At 68.3% G+C, this 12,493-nt stretch overlaps 6 protein-coding genes across 6 annotated transcripts; 2 read left to right on the forward strand and 4 right to left on the reverse strand.

The window, feature by feature from the left end:
• Window positions 1–112: 112 nt before the first annotated feature.
• Window positions 113–559, reverse strand: EMIHUDRAFT_57780 (hypothetical protein; the record flags this gene model as incomplete). Its single annotated transcript, XM_005760063.1, has 1 exon — window positions 113–559. A coding segment is annotated over one exon (447 nt), but the record flags the coding sequence as incomplete, so codon positions are not given.
• A 2,364-nt stretch (window positions 560–2,923) lies between these two features.
• On the forward strand, window positions 2,924–7,245 carry EMIHUDRAFT_465719 (hypothetical protein; the record flags this gene model as incomplete). Its single annotated transcript, XM_005760064.1, has 2 exons — window positions 2,924–5,863; window positions 6,303–7,245. The coding sequence occupies 2 exons, from the start codon at window positions 2,924–2,926 to the stop codon at window positions 7,062–7,064; spliced, it is 3,702 nt and encodes a 1,233-aa protein (XP_005760121.1). The 3' UTR covers window positions 7,065–7,245.
• On the reverse strand, window positions 7,228–7,700 carry EMIHUDRAFT_218215 (hypothetical protein; the record flags this gene model as incomplete). The annotated part of the gene is made up of 2 exons (XM_005760065.1): window positions 7,228–7,422; window positions 7,671–7,700. 2 exons carry the CDS (start codon window positions 7,698–7,700, stop codon window positions 7,228–7,230), a joined length of 225 nt encoding a protein of 74 aa, XP_005760122.1.
• Window positions 7,701–7,727: 27 nt separating this feature from the next.
• On the reverse strand, window positions 7,728–8,426 carry EMIHUDRAFT_312145 (hypothetical protein; the record flags this gene model as incomplete). The annotated part of the gene is made up of 2 exons (XM_005760066.1): window positions 7,728–8,303; window positions 8,352–8,426. 2 exons carry the CDS (start codon window positions 8,424–8,426, stop codon window positions 7,728–7,730), a joined length of 651 nt encoding a protein of 216 aa, XP_005760123.1.
• Window positions 8,427–9,049: 623 nt separating this feature from the next.
• On the forward strand, window positions 9,050–9,788 carry EMIHUDRAFT_359167 (hypothetical protein). The gene has a single exon (XM_005760067.1). The coding sequence runs from the start codon at window positions 9,060–9,062 to the stop codon at window positions 9,717–9,719; it is 660 nt and encodes a 219-aa protein (XP_005760124.1). The 5' UTR covers window positions 9,050–9,059; the 3' UTR covers window positions 9,720–9,788.
• Window positions 9,789–9,992: 204 nt separating this feature from the next.
• EMIHUDRAFT_218218 (hypothetical protein) lies at window positions 9,993–12,472 on the reverse strand (the record flags this gene model as incomplete). Its single annotated transcript, XM_005760068.1, has 5 exons — window positions 9,993–10,664; window positions 10,827–11,066; window positions 11,186–11,383; window positions 11,474–11,652; window positions 11,830–12,472. The coding sequence occupies 5 exons, from the start codon at window positions 12,470–12,472 to the stop codon at window positions 9,993–9,995; spliced, it is 1,932 nt and encodes a 643-aa protein (XP_005760125.1).
• Window positions 12,473–12,493: the final 21 nt, after the last annotated feature.

Raw genomic sequence — 12,493 nt, forward strand, 5'->3', positions numbered from 1 at the left:
CATCTCAACTTATCCCCAACGACTTTGGCGCCATCAGCGGCCAGGCGGTCGCCACGTAGCCGCTCGCGGACGTACAGGCGAGCACCGCGGCCGCGTAGAGCAGCCCCAGGCCCCACGGCTGCAGCGCCGTCAGTTTGCCAGGGCACGCCAGGAGTAGCAACAGCAGTGCGACCATCTGCGTCGCCGTCTTCAGCTTGCCCCACCAGCCGACAGCGACGGCTGCGCTGTGACCGCGCGCGCCCATCCATTCGCGCAGTGCTGAGATCGTCACTTCGCGGCACACGATCACCGCTGTCGGGACCGCGACGGCGGCACCGAGCGCGCCTGCAAGCAGCACCAGGCACGAGCAGACGAGCAGCTTGTCCGCGACCGGGTCGAGAAAGGCGCCGAGGTCGGAGTGGACGGCCCATCGCCTCGCCAGGTACCCGTCGAGAAAGTCGGTCGCGGCACAGGCGGTAAAGATGGACGCCGGGAGCCACGGTGATGAGCGGCGGTTGTAAAAGGTGGCGACGAGCACGGGAATGGCAGCCACACGCGCGGCTGTCAGGGCGTTGGGAACCCCGTCGCGCCAGCTCGCCGCGCCTGCCTCCAGCGTGGGACCAAGGATGCGCGGCGACGGCGCCAGCGCCGGGAATGCTAGCGAGTTGAGACGCATTATCAGGGTGGGCACGGGCGAGGGAGCGACAGAGGGGCGGGTCGTGGGAGCCAGCTTAACAAACGACCAGGGTTCCAACTTTTCCGGGGCATGGTATGGTGCCCAGGGCCCAAGGGGGGGGGGTATGGTCCTGACCGCCAAGGCTAGCCCTACCATACCCCAAGCAGGTCTTCCAAGAGGCGGGGGGGGTATGGTCTCGAGGTGGGTTGGCCGAGCCTACCATACCATGGTCCATGCCCCGGAAAAAGTTGGAACCCAGCACGTTTTTTCAGTGTACGTACTTTTAGCTTACTGGGAGAAAAGGGAGAGGGGGCTGTGTTCTCTAGGCCCCTAAGGGCCCTACGCGCGGCGTGAGAGCTCGGAAGCGAGCTTTGCACGGCGATCGAGGATGGCGCGGTTCACCCCCTTCACCGAAGCGATGGAGATGCGTTCCGCGTGGTGTGACACAAATGAGAAGCGGGAGTGGGGAGGTTACGACGTTTTTTTTCTTCCCCGCCCCCCTAGGTCACGCATGGCATCAGAAGTTTTATCTCTGGGCCCCGAAAGGCATCTCTAGCAGCGTTACGCATGCCCCCTCCCTCCTGGGCGCATGCGCCTCACGTCTCGCCAGAGCATAAGCCCTTGGTGTGCGACGAGACGAGTTTTTCGCCATCGCCGCGAGCAGCAAGCCGCCCGCCGCAAACAGCCGGAGGCATCGCCACGGCACTGACTGCGCCGCGATCCCGCACCCGTCGACGAAGCTCCCCCCGCGGAAGACCGCGCGCAGCGACGCCTTGACGATCGAGATGAGCACGCCTGAGGCTCGCCCACCTACTGCCCCTGAGAGTTGGTTACGAGTGGGATCAGCTCCCCCCCTTGGGATCACAGCTTCCACGACCTCACACCCAACATCACAGGCGGGATCAGAAGGAGACTCCACACCGGACACCGCCCGGGCACAGACTCCTACCCGTCGGATTGCACAGGGCCCCCTCGGAGCAGCCCACACACAATCACGCATCGGCAGAATTAAGTGCCTGAGTCAGACAGACAGCACAGACAAGGAGAGGAGAGAGAGGAGAGAGGAGAGAGAGAGAGAGGAGAGGGGAGAGGGTGAGGGTGTGTGCACACGTGAGGAGCGGGGAGGGTGTCTGTGGTGGGCTGTAGGCATACTACGTGGTTAAAACCACGCGCCCCTCAGGAGCTTAAGGTAGAGTGGAGCGTCCCAGACGCCTCGGTGCTCCACCCACCGGCGTGAAGACCATCCGGATCAGCCCAGTACGCCCTCCGGGCGAACGGTCCCCGCGATGGCCCAAGGTCCTCCGTCGCCTGTGGTTGAACCCCCTGCCTCCCGGTTGAACCCCCAGTCCTCGTACTGTCGTACTCGACCATTAAATAAACTCAAAGGTCCACCACAGCCTCCAGCCTCCACCTCCACCGTCGAGCCGCGATCGCTGCCGCCCGCGACGCCGCCCGCCGCGTCAGATGCTCGCGACGCGCGTCGAGCCGAGTCGCAGAGCCGCGCCGCACCAGCAGCAACATTAGCACCAGCAGCACCAGCAGCACCACCACCACCAGCAGCACCAGAGAGAGGCGCGCACCTGCCCGACGCCGCCCGCCGCGTCAGATGCTCGCGACGCGCGTCGAGCCGAGTCGCAGAGCCGCGCCGCACCAGCAGCAACATCAGCACCAGCAGCACCAGCAGCACCACCACCACCAGCAGCACCAGAGAGAGGCGCGCACCTGCCCGACGCCGCCCGCCGCGTCAGATGCTCGCGACGCGCGTCGAGCCGAGTCGCAGAGCCGCGCCGCGCCAGCAGCAGCATCTGCACCAGCAGCAGCACCATCACCACCACCACCACCAACCACCAGAGAGAGGCAGTGCAGGGTGACATGGGCGCAGAAGCGCTCGCAGAGCAGCGCGCAGCGCCGCGCACGCCACGCCGCGGGTGGTCGGACGAGCGCGGTGTCGTCGCCGGCGAGCCGCGGCGCCAGCCGTCGCGCGAGAGAGCGGCGCCCGGCGTGCTGGGACTCAGCTTTCTCTTCCCCCACCCGGGTGCTTCGGAGTGGTTGCACTAGCTTGGGGGCGCGGGCGTGGCGCCCGCAGTCCTCATGGCGCTCTGTCTCAGTGTATGGTTCACCACGCACGTCTTAAGTGTCGGCGGCGCCCACAGCAGCCGATTTTGCCATTGCGCTCACAGCGGCGGCGGCGGCGGCGGCGGCGGCGGCAGAAGCAGCAGCAGTGCACGCAAAAGCAGCGCATGGGCGAGGTTGGCGTTTGGCCCGCGCATGCAGCAGCCACTATGGGAGACTATCGACGCCCCACGGCCACCATCGGAGGCAGTCACGGTGCTGTACGGCCGCGAGGACGGCAAGCTCAAGGGCGTCGATGAGGCGCTCCTTCTCGATCCGCCCGTCGCGCTGGTCGACCCGCACTTCCGGCTGCGTGAGCGCGATCACGAACCGACGCTGCGCCACATCCGCGCGGAGAATGCGTACGCGGATTCTGTCCTCGAGGCGATGCCCGGTTTTTCTACAACGCGCGAGGGGATCTTTGCGCGTCTGCGGGCCTCAATGCCGCCGCCCTCGCCGCTGCTCTGGTGGCGCGGCGCCGACGCTGGCGGGTGGGAGTACTCGACACGGCCGTCGCCAGCAGGCCCGCACCCGCTCTATCTGCGCCGCCGTGCCAACGCCGCCGCCGTTGAGCTGATCCTTGACGCCAACGCGGCGCCCGCGCGCCTGCCGTCTGCTCACGACCCACGGATGAGCTACCTCGGGTCTGTCAAGGGCGTCTCGGCCTTCGTGCCCTCGCCGAGCGGCCGTTACGCGGCGTACACTGTGGACGTGACGGGCGAGGAGCGGTTTGGGCTCATGGTGGTCGAGCTCGCGCCGGTGCCCTTCTTGGAAGGTGCTGGTGGTGAGTCGGAGCGGCCGTCTGAGATGGTGGCGCACGTGGCGGACGTCGACGTGGACGTTGCGTGGGGATCTGACGACAGCGAGCTCTACTACGCGAGCATGGACGAGACCGGCCGTCCGTGGCGGCTGCACCGGCTACGCCTTCCGTCGGCGACACGCGCAGATAGGAAGGAGGAGGTGTTGGAGGAGCGAGCGGCGTCGGTGGCGTCGGCGGCGGGTGGGTTTGGTGGTGGGTTTGGTGGCGGCAAACGGAAGGGCGGCAAGAGCGGCAAGGGCGGTAAGATGGGTAAGAGCAGAAAGGCCGGAAAGGCATCTTCCGCCGCCTCCTCCGACGCCGCCTCCGCCGCCGCCACCGCCACTTCCTCTACCGTCTTCGAGGAACGCGACGCTCGCTTCCGGTTGTCGTTTCGGCGGGCGGCCGAGGGCTCGCGGCTGCTGCTGCACCTAGCCTCGCGAGATGCCAGCGAGGTCTGGGCGCTGCCATTCATGGCAGCTGCCGGCGACGATCTCGCGCCTGAGACCGAGCGGCGGCGTTGGGCGAGCGGCGAGGCGAGCGGCGGAGCGTGGCATTGCCTAGCTGCAAGAGAGGCGCGGCTGGTTTACACGGCGGATTATGGCGTCCGACCGCGAGTGCGCCGCAGCGGCGGCGGCGGCGCGGGCGGCGGTGCGGACGGCGCGGGGCAATACGTCATTGTTAGCAACGACGGTGGGGCGGCGGCTGAAGGCGCTGTGAGGACGCTGAGCGAGGCGGCGGCGGCGAGGGGGTTGGGACGATCGGCATGGGTGGCAGAAGGGGTGCTGGAGGAGGGCGACGGGGCGGCGGGCGGGCGGACGCTCGAGGGCGTTCAGTGCGTTGATGGGGCGGTGGCTCTGGAGGGTCGGCGGGACGGCGCGAGCGCCGTCTTCGTCTGGCTCTGGGGGGGCAGAGGCGGGCAGGCTAGCGGCGAGGAGGAGGGCGGAGAGGAGCAAGAGGAGGCGGTCGTAGTGGTCGATGGAGGGCTCTTAGCGGCGGCCATCGGCGGTGGCGCCGGCGGCGATGGCGGCGACGGCGGCGGCGGCGGCGGCGGCGCTGGCGGCGGCGGCGGCGGTGTTGGCAGCTTGCTGGCGTCGTCGTGTCAGAGCTCCGTGCGCCTATGCTCACCCGACGAGCAGCAGTACGCCTCGGGCGCCCTTCGCATCGAGTACTCGACACCGCTCATGCCGCCGCGCGTGGTGCGATGCGACCCCAGGGCGGTCGGGGCCGCGGCGGGCGGCAGCGCAGTCAGCGGAGGAGGTCTGACGGAGCTGTGGGCACAGCCGCCGCCTCGAGGTTTCGACCCGTCTCGCTACGAGGTCGGCCGCGTATGGGCGACGGCTGAGGATGGCGCCCGCGTTCCCATCTCCGTGCTTCGACTCAAGGCAGCTACCACCGAGCTTGCCGCCGCCACCGCTGCCACTGCCGCCACCGCCGCCGCCACCGCCTCAACCGCCGCCGCCGCCGCCGCCGCCGCCGCCGCCGCCACCGCCGCCGCCGCCGCCGCCGCCGTCGCTTCGCCGAACGACGAGCCCTGGCCACCGCCGCTGCCCGCGCTCTTGTACGGCTATGGCGCGTACGGCGCGTGCACGGAGGCAGGATGGGACGCAGAGCGATTGGCGGTGGTCGACAGCGGGCTGCTGCACGCGATATGTCACGTGCGCGGCGGCGGCGAGATGGGGCGTGCGTGGCACGAGGCGGGGCGGCGCGAGCGCAAGCCCACGACGTTCACCGACGTGGTCGCGTGCGCGCGCACGCTGGTCGCTTCGGGCCTCGTCCGTGCGGATTCGCTGGCGCTCGAGGGGCGGTCGGCGGGAGGGCTGCTGGTGGGGGCGACCCTCAATCGCGCTCCGGAGCTCTTTGCATGCGCGCTCGCGTCGGTTCCGTTCCTCGATGCCGCGGGCACGCTGCAGGACGGCGCGCTCCCGCTCACGGCTAACGAGTGGGAGGAGTTTGGTAACCCCAACGAGGTAGGCGGCCACGCGGCCGTCCTCGGATTCTCGCCCGTGCACAACGTCGTGCCGCGCGCGCGCTACCCTGCATGCTTGTTGCTGCCGGCCCTCAACGACGCGCGCACGGGATTTTGGGAGGCCCACAAGTTTGCGATTGCGATCCGCTCCAACGGCGCTGGCGTCGAGGGCGGCGCGGCGGCGGAGAAGGAGGAGAAGGAGGATGCGGCGGGGGCGGGCGTGGCAGCGCCGCGGCCCGTCCTGGTGAGCACGGACGAATTCGGCGGGCACTTCCGGCCTGCGGACCCGGAGGAGCGGGCGAGGCAGCGCGCCAAGGAGCTCGCGTTCATCGTGTGCAGCCTAGTGGGACCGCCGCGTAGGCCGGCGGAGGCTGAGTCGGCATGAAGAAATTGTAAAAAACGAAGCCCCTTGGCTTGGAGTCGCCGGCTCGCGCCCCTCCTCTGGGACACTGGCGCGCACACACACACACCACACACTGGCACTAACATAGCTACAGTACACTACGAGTACCTGACAAAAAAAAATTGCGTCGGCAACCTCCAGTCCGCGTGCGATGGAGACGGGCCGTTGGCCGTGCCATCACAACTTGTCGTAGAGGTCGGGTTCAAAGCGCACCCAGAAATGGCTCTCTATTTGTTGGGGCTGCGGCTGGTGCGAGGCAAGGCGAGGCCTTTAGCGACAAAAAGAATTTTACGAACCTCGCTCAACACTGGGCACGGGACACGGTCAACACTAGAGCTCTACCTGACAAAAAAATGCGTGTGACAAGGGAGATATGGCTGTCGACCCGGCTTCGCACTACTCCTCTCGGCTCGTCCTCCTCTCCTCTCCCGCCGGCCAGCGGCTGGCGGCCTCCCTCACTGTCACAGGCGGCTCGCGGCTCCGCACGCTCCTCTCTCTCTTCGAGGCGCAAGAGGAGCAGAGCTGGTGTGGCTACGCTGCCCTCCGGGTGGCACTTCGCGCGTGCGGCGCCGCGGCTGTGCTCAGCCAGAGCGAGCTGCACGGGCTACGCAGCACCTTGGCAGAACAGGAGGCGGAGGCTGTGCGCGGCGGCGCGAGCAGCCTCGCCGGTGGCGGGCTCTCCATCGCTCAGCTGGCGCGCTTGGCACGGCCCTTGCTGGAGGCGAGCGCACTCAACCTGGAGCAGCAGCACGGCGACCCGGCGAGCCCGCCCGCCTTTGGCTCGCAGCTCGCAGCCGCCGTGTCTCACGCCTCCGACAGCGACAGCGGGTCGATCGTCCTGCTCAACTTTCTCCGACAGCTGGACGGGTGGAGGGGCGGCCACTGGGTGGTTGCGGGCGGGCTCGCTCACGACGCGGAGGGCACGGCCTTCGTGTTGCTGCTCGACGTGGCCGCCCACCGCATTGGGCCTCACTGGCTTCCGCTAGGCCTGCTGGCCGCTCTCTGCTCGACCGTCAACGTGCACGGCGTCCCACGCGGCTTTGTGAGGATCTGCTCGCGTGGCAGCGGCGCGAGCGGGGATGGCGCGGTGCCTCTTGTCCCGAAACAAGACAGTGCCTCTCACTGCTAACCCTTCTTGGCCGCATGTGACCGGCGTACGGCTCTAATCCGTAGAGAGATATGCATCGTGGCATTTCGTCCGCAATGGCCTTCCGCAAAATGGCAAAAAAGGACCTCGCGCTCGGTCTAGTTCCGCGGGCCGCTCTCTCTCTACTCTCTCTCTCTCCACTTTTTTAAGTCTTATTCCAAAAGTGCCAACTCCAAAGATCCAGATCCCAGTACAAAGAGACGGCACTGCGTCCTGTATGTTTCGTGCACGTGGACGCCCCGTGTGTTCTGTCTTCTGTGTTCTGACCTTCTGTGTAAAATTCTCTGACGTTCGCCACACGGGCCACGGCGGTTGTATTTTGCCACCTGGACCGCTGGTTCTAAATAAGTAAATAAAAACCGACACCTCTACTGTGAGATGGGTAAAAAGGAACAGGTCCCCGCCCGCTGGTGCTCCTATCGACTATCGTGTTTCAAAAGTCCTCAATCGTTTCATCAGAGCCGAAACGAAAAAGCAAAAAGGACCATCGATGTGGAAAGAAGCATGCGTTGTGCGGCGTGCACACTCACACTCACACTCCGCTGCACGCGTCCCAAGGCTGCGCCAGCTATAGTGCTCTCGATCCACCGGTTCACCACGTAGCACGACCTTCTCCATCGTAGCACCGGTTTATTGAATAAGCACTCAAGCGCTCGCGGTGAGGTCGTCCGCAAAGTAGAGGTGCAGCGTTGGCACGTAGAAATCGTCGGGAATGGAGAGAGAGTCAAAGGTGCGGTCCTCGTCCGGCACCCCGTTCGCCTCGAGCGTGCGCCTCATGTCGAGGAAGCGGCTGCCGCGTGCGTCTGTCCGCTTCCAGGCGTAGGAGCCCGAGTGCGCGTTGTGGTCGAGGTAACGCTGCTGGATCTCATCGAGCGTCTCCTCAGCGCACACCTCGAGCGCGGTCTCCTGTTGCGTTAGCATGTTCAGCAGCCGGACCGACCGCGTCTTGCGAGTGAGCGCGCCGACGACAAGGCTGTCGTCCAACCACCACGGCACCTCCGCCGCCGGATCAAACTCCGCACCAGAGCCCGCAGGCGGGCAGTGGATAAACCTCCCCAGTGGCACGAAGGGCGCCAGTGTGCCGGTCTTGGGGTCAATGTGCCGCCGCAGGCCATGCGTGGCTGGGTCAAACCAGTGCGTGATGTCAGTTCCCGCCGCCTCAATCAGAGGCTGGGCGAGCGGACCGGCGTGCAGGAACACCAGGTCGCTCAGGTCGACGACCTGCAATACACAGTGAGTGCGCTGCTCAGGCCGGCGCCAATCAGAGACCGATGTGTGCAGAGCGATGCGCCTTGTGGAAGAGAGATACCCACAGGTCGTCGGCACGGTCATGGGCCGCCACATCCGCGGGAGTGTAGTACTTTTTCCGCCGAGCGCCGCCCGAAAGCTGATGCCGCGCCTCGCGCCCCCTGTATACCGACTGCACCATTTTTGCAGACGTCGCTCGCACCTCCTGCTCCTTGCGCACCTGCCTACCCTTGATGTGCGCCTGGAGCGCCACGGCGCTGGCCTGCTCCGCATCCACCGTGCCGGCTGAACCGGCAGCACCTGGCGGATCCCAGCTGGTCTCGCCTGTGCTAGCATTCCTCCAATACGCCCGGCCCACCGTGTAGTTGTACTCTTGAACCCAGCTCGCCATGGTCGCACTCCGGAGCGTAACGAAGACGACGAAGGCAAGTGGGATGCAGTCGACGACCGTTTCGTCCACCCTTGCCCTTACCCCCCCCGCCACGCACCTTCGTGCCAACAATTCACCTACAATACCTAACCCTGCAACCGTAAATTAAACAAAACGCCGGATTCAAATCTCGGTGCATCGCTCATTGTTGGACGGTTCCCTGCGAAATCACCGGAAAGCAAAGTGACGAAGTCCGCGATCGGTGCGACTGGACGAGTGCGACTGGACGACAGGGGGGAGCCGCGGGAGCCTACCTCTTGAGGTCCCGGAGTGGGCGAGCGGCCCGCCCTGACCGCACAATGGCTTCCATCGTTCGCGAGGCCCACGTCCTCGCGTGCGCGCCCGCGATGCTGCGCGAGGTGCCGTTGCCGCCGGACGAGGACGCTGGACAGGAGTGGAGCTCGCTGGTCTGGGGGAGCCCGGCCCTGCTGGATGGGGAGGCAGAGCTTTTGTGCGCGCCAATGTCCGAGCAGGAGGACGAGGCAGGATGGAGTGAGGTGTTTGAGGCGCCGGATATCGACCCCGGGCCAGCACCAGTTCCAGTGCTGTGCAATGAGATAGCTGTGCTCGAGCTCGATCAGGCCAAGCTCCGACAGCGGCTGCAGGTGCTGCAGGCACAGCACGCATCGGCCATGCGAGAGCACGCGAGGGTCAAGGCGGAGCACGCGAAGGAGAAGGCCCTCCTCTGCAACGAACTCCGGGTGCTGGCCGAGTACGCCTTCGCCAGCCAGCCATCCGCGTCGCCGAGCAGAGCGGCCACGCGCTACCAGTCGCGTCCGCAATGCCCCAGCAACAAGCCCGACTCGGAGGAGATGGGCTGCCGGCGGCAGGCGCAGGGGACGCTGAGGGCAGGCGGGGCGAGGCTGTACGTTACTACCTCGCCGCCGGCGGGAGGGTTCTGTGATACATTTGTCTGTTTCCAGATGTGGTCCTGCGTGCGCACGTTGTCGCCCTGCTAAACGCAGTTGCCAGGTGTCTCTGAAAGGCCGCATCTCATTTTGTACGGGAAATGTCGTTTCTTTACGGGCTGTGCGCTCGGCACCAACACTCCGCCGCCACCGCGCACGAACAGCACGCGCTGCTGGCGACGGAAAACTTTGCACACACCTTCCGCCGCGCGCGCGCGCACGGGTCCACCGCGATGCGCGCGAACTGCCACCAGACCAGCCTGCCAGACCACCTCGCTCGCTCTCTCTCGCACAGCAGAGAGGGAGAGCCTGCCGATCGATCCGTCATCCGGAGCCAGGGCGGAGCATCCAGCAGACTGGCAGCATGACCGCCCATTTCGTCGTGGCGGCGGCGGCGGCGGCGACGATGAGCCAGTCGGGCGCCGCGTCGAGGGACGGTGCGGCCGCGGCGTGCATGTGAAGCGCATTCTCGACGATGTCACAGCACGCGCCGAACGTTGCGAGCGCCTGCAGCCGGCGCCGGATTCTCCCGGCCGGCAGCAGCGCCGCGGCGCGGTGCACCAGCAGCGCCCCGTAAAGAACCGGATACCACGCGTCGAGGAGAAAGTGCGCCCGGAAGTGCCAGAGCTCGCCGCCGGGCCGCCAGCCAGCGACGGCCGCGCGGAAGCGCGACGGCGAGAAGCAGAGCTGCAGCCGGAGCAGGTCCGGCCCGACCGGGCCGAGCAGCAGTAGGATGCCGGCCTGGGTGGCGCAGCACGCGGCAAAGAGCCGGCGGGGCTGCGCGGCCAGCACATCCTCAGTGCGGAGCAGCGGCGGGCGCGACGCCGACGCGAGGAGGGGGGCGACGCGCGGTGCGACGGCGGCGGCGAGCTGCAGCCGGTCGATCTTCGAGTTGTGCCGCAGGTCCATCGGCAGCGAGGGCAGCGGGAGGACCAGCTGGACAACCCCCTCCCACCGCGTCCCCGCCGCTCGCGCGAGCAGCTTCTGCGCGCGGTCCTCGCCCCACGGGCCGTAACGCGGCTCGTAGTCCGCCGCGAGTACCACGCACAGGACGGGAGCGACCTCGGTGCCGCGGCCTCCACCCTCACCGCCGCCCGCATCCCTGCCTCCGCCGCCACCGCGCGGGCTGCCGATGCCGACGAGCGCCGCAGCCTCGACGCCCGGCTCGTCGAGGAAGAGCAGCTCCGCGCACAGCGGCAAGACAAGCCCGTGCTGCGGCGTGCGAAAAGCGTGCGAGAGGCGGCCGCAGAACCAGAGCCGGCCGGCCGCGTCGACGTAGCCGAGATCGCCCATGCGGTGCCACAGCGCCGCCTCGTCCCCGCCGCCGGCCGCTCCCAAGTAGCGTGCCACCAGCGGGCCGGCGACACACAGCTCGCCGAGCTCGCCGGCGGGAAGCTCCTGTGTGCAGGACTCGCCGGCGTCAGGGGGGCGGGGAACGCAGTGGCGGCGCCCTCGCCGCAGGGAGTCGCCTCCGCCTCCGCCTCCGACGGCCCTGCGGCCGTTCGCACCACGCGCACCTTTGCGCCGGGTGCGACGTGGCCCACGCAGAGGCCGTGGCCGCGGCGCGCCCGTCCCGCAACCTCGGCGGAGAGGGCTTCGGCGGCGGTGAGGGTGGCGACAGGCAATGCCTCCGTCGCGCCGTAGCCGACGAGCAGCGGCGGAGCGGTGGGCAGCGCCGCGCGAAGCCGCTCGAGCATCGCCGGACTGACGGCCGCCTAGAGCGCGAGCGGTCGGTCTCGCGCGGGCGGGATGCGCTCGCGCAGCGCTGCGGTCGGCGGCGCCGAGGTGGTGATGAGCAGCTGCACCCCGGGCGGCAGCGAGAGGGCCTCGCCGCGCGCCTCAGCCAGCCGCGCCACCTTGCCCCACACGGCGACCGAGGCGGAGACGGCGGCAGGCTTGAGCGCCGCGACGGCAGCCAGCAGCGCTTCGGCCGAGGCGGCCGCTGGCCGGGTGACGGGGACGTGCGGGAAGGCGACGCTCAGGCCTGCGGGGCGGCGGGCGAGGGGAGATAGGCGTGCGCCGAATACGGACGCCGCCACGGTCAAGGGGTCCGGCGCCGCGCCTGCGAGCAGCCAGAGCATCGTGTACTGCAGCAGCGTCTCGACGATCAGCGCGCCGCGCCCGAGGCCGCCGTCGGCCGCGGCCGCGTCCACCTCTGCACGGATGCCGGCGAGGCGCGCGCGCAGCCCGCGGTGGGTCATCACCACGCCCTTGGGCGGGCCGGTGGAGCCCGACGTGAAGACGATCGCCGCCGCCGTGTCGGCGGCGACGGGCGCGCTCCGGACGGCGACGCGGCGGGCGGCGACGTGGCGGGCTCCTTCTGCCTCGAAGGCACGGAGCGTCGGGCCGACACCGACGCCGAGGGCGCCGTCCACGAGGCGGAGCCCGACGCTGCCGCGCGCGGCCGCGACGGCCGCGAAGAGCCCGAGGTGAACCGGGAGCGGTGCGGCGACCACCGCCGGCGCCACCCGCCGCACCGCGGCCGCCACGCTGACGAGCCGCATCGACGGGTCGACAAAGACCGGGACGAGGGCGGCGCGGATGGCGCCGAGCACGAGCGGGAAGAGGGTGGCGCACGGCCGCATGAGAAGCTGCACGCGCGCGCCTGCGGCCAGCTGTCGCGAGGAAAAGGCGGCGCAGAAGGCTGCGGTGCGCGCCTCGACCTCGGCGTAGGTGAGCGGCTCCCAGCCGCCACCGCCAGCAGGCCAGAGGAGCGCGATCGTGTCCGGCTGCGAGCGAGCGTGCTCGACGAGGAGTGTGGTGATGTCCGCGTCGTCCGGCATCGGAGAGGAAGGCAAAGACATATGCTTCCTAGACATCTTCTT

This window comes from Emiliania huxleyi, assembly GCF_000372725.1.
Source record: "Emiliania huxleyi CCMP1516 unplaced genomic scaffold EMIHUscaffold_78, whole genome shotgun sequence".
Classification (NCBI taxonomy): Eukaryota; Haptophyta; order Isochrysidales; family Noelaerhabdaceae; genus Emiliania; species Emiliania huxleyi.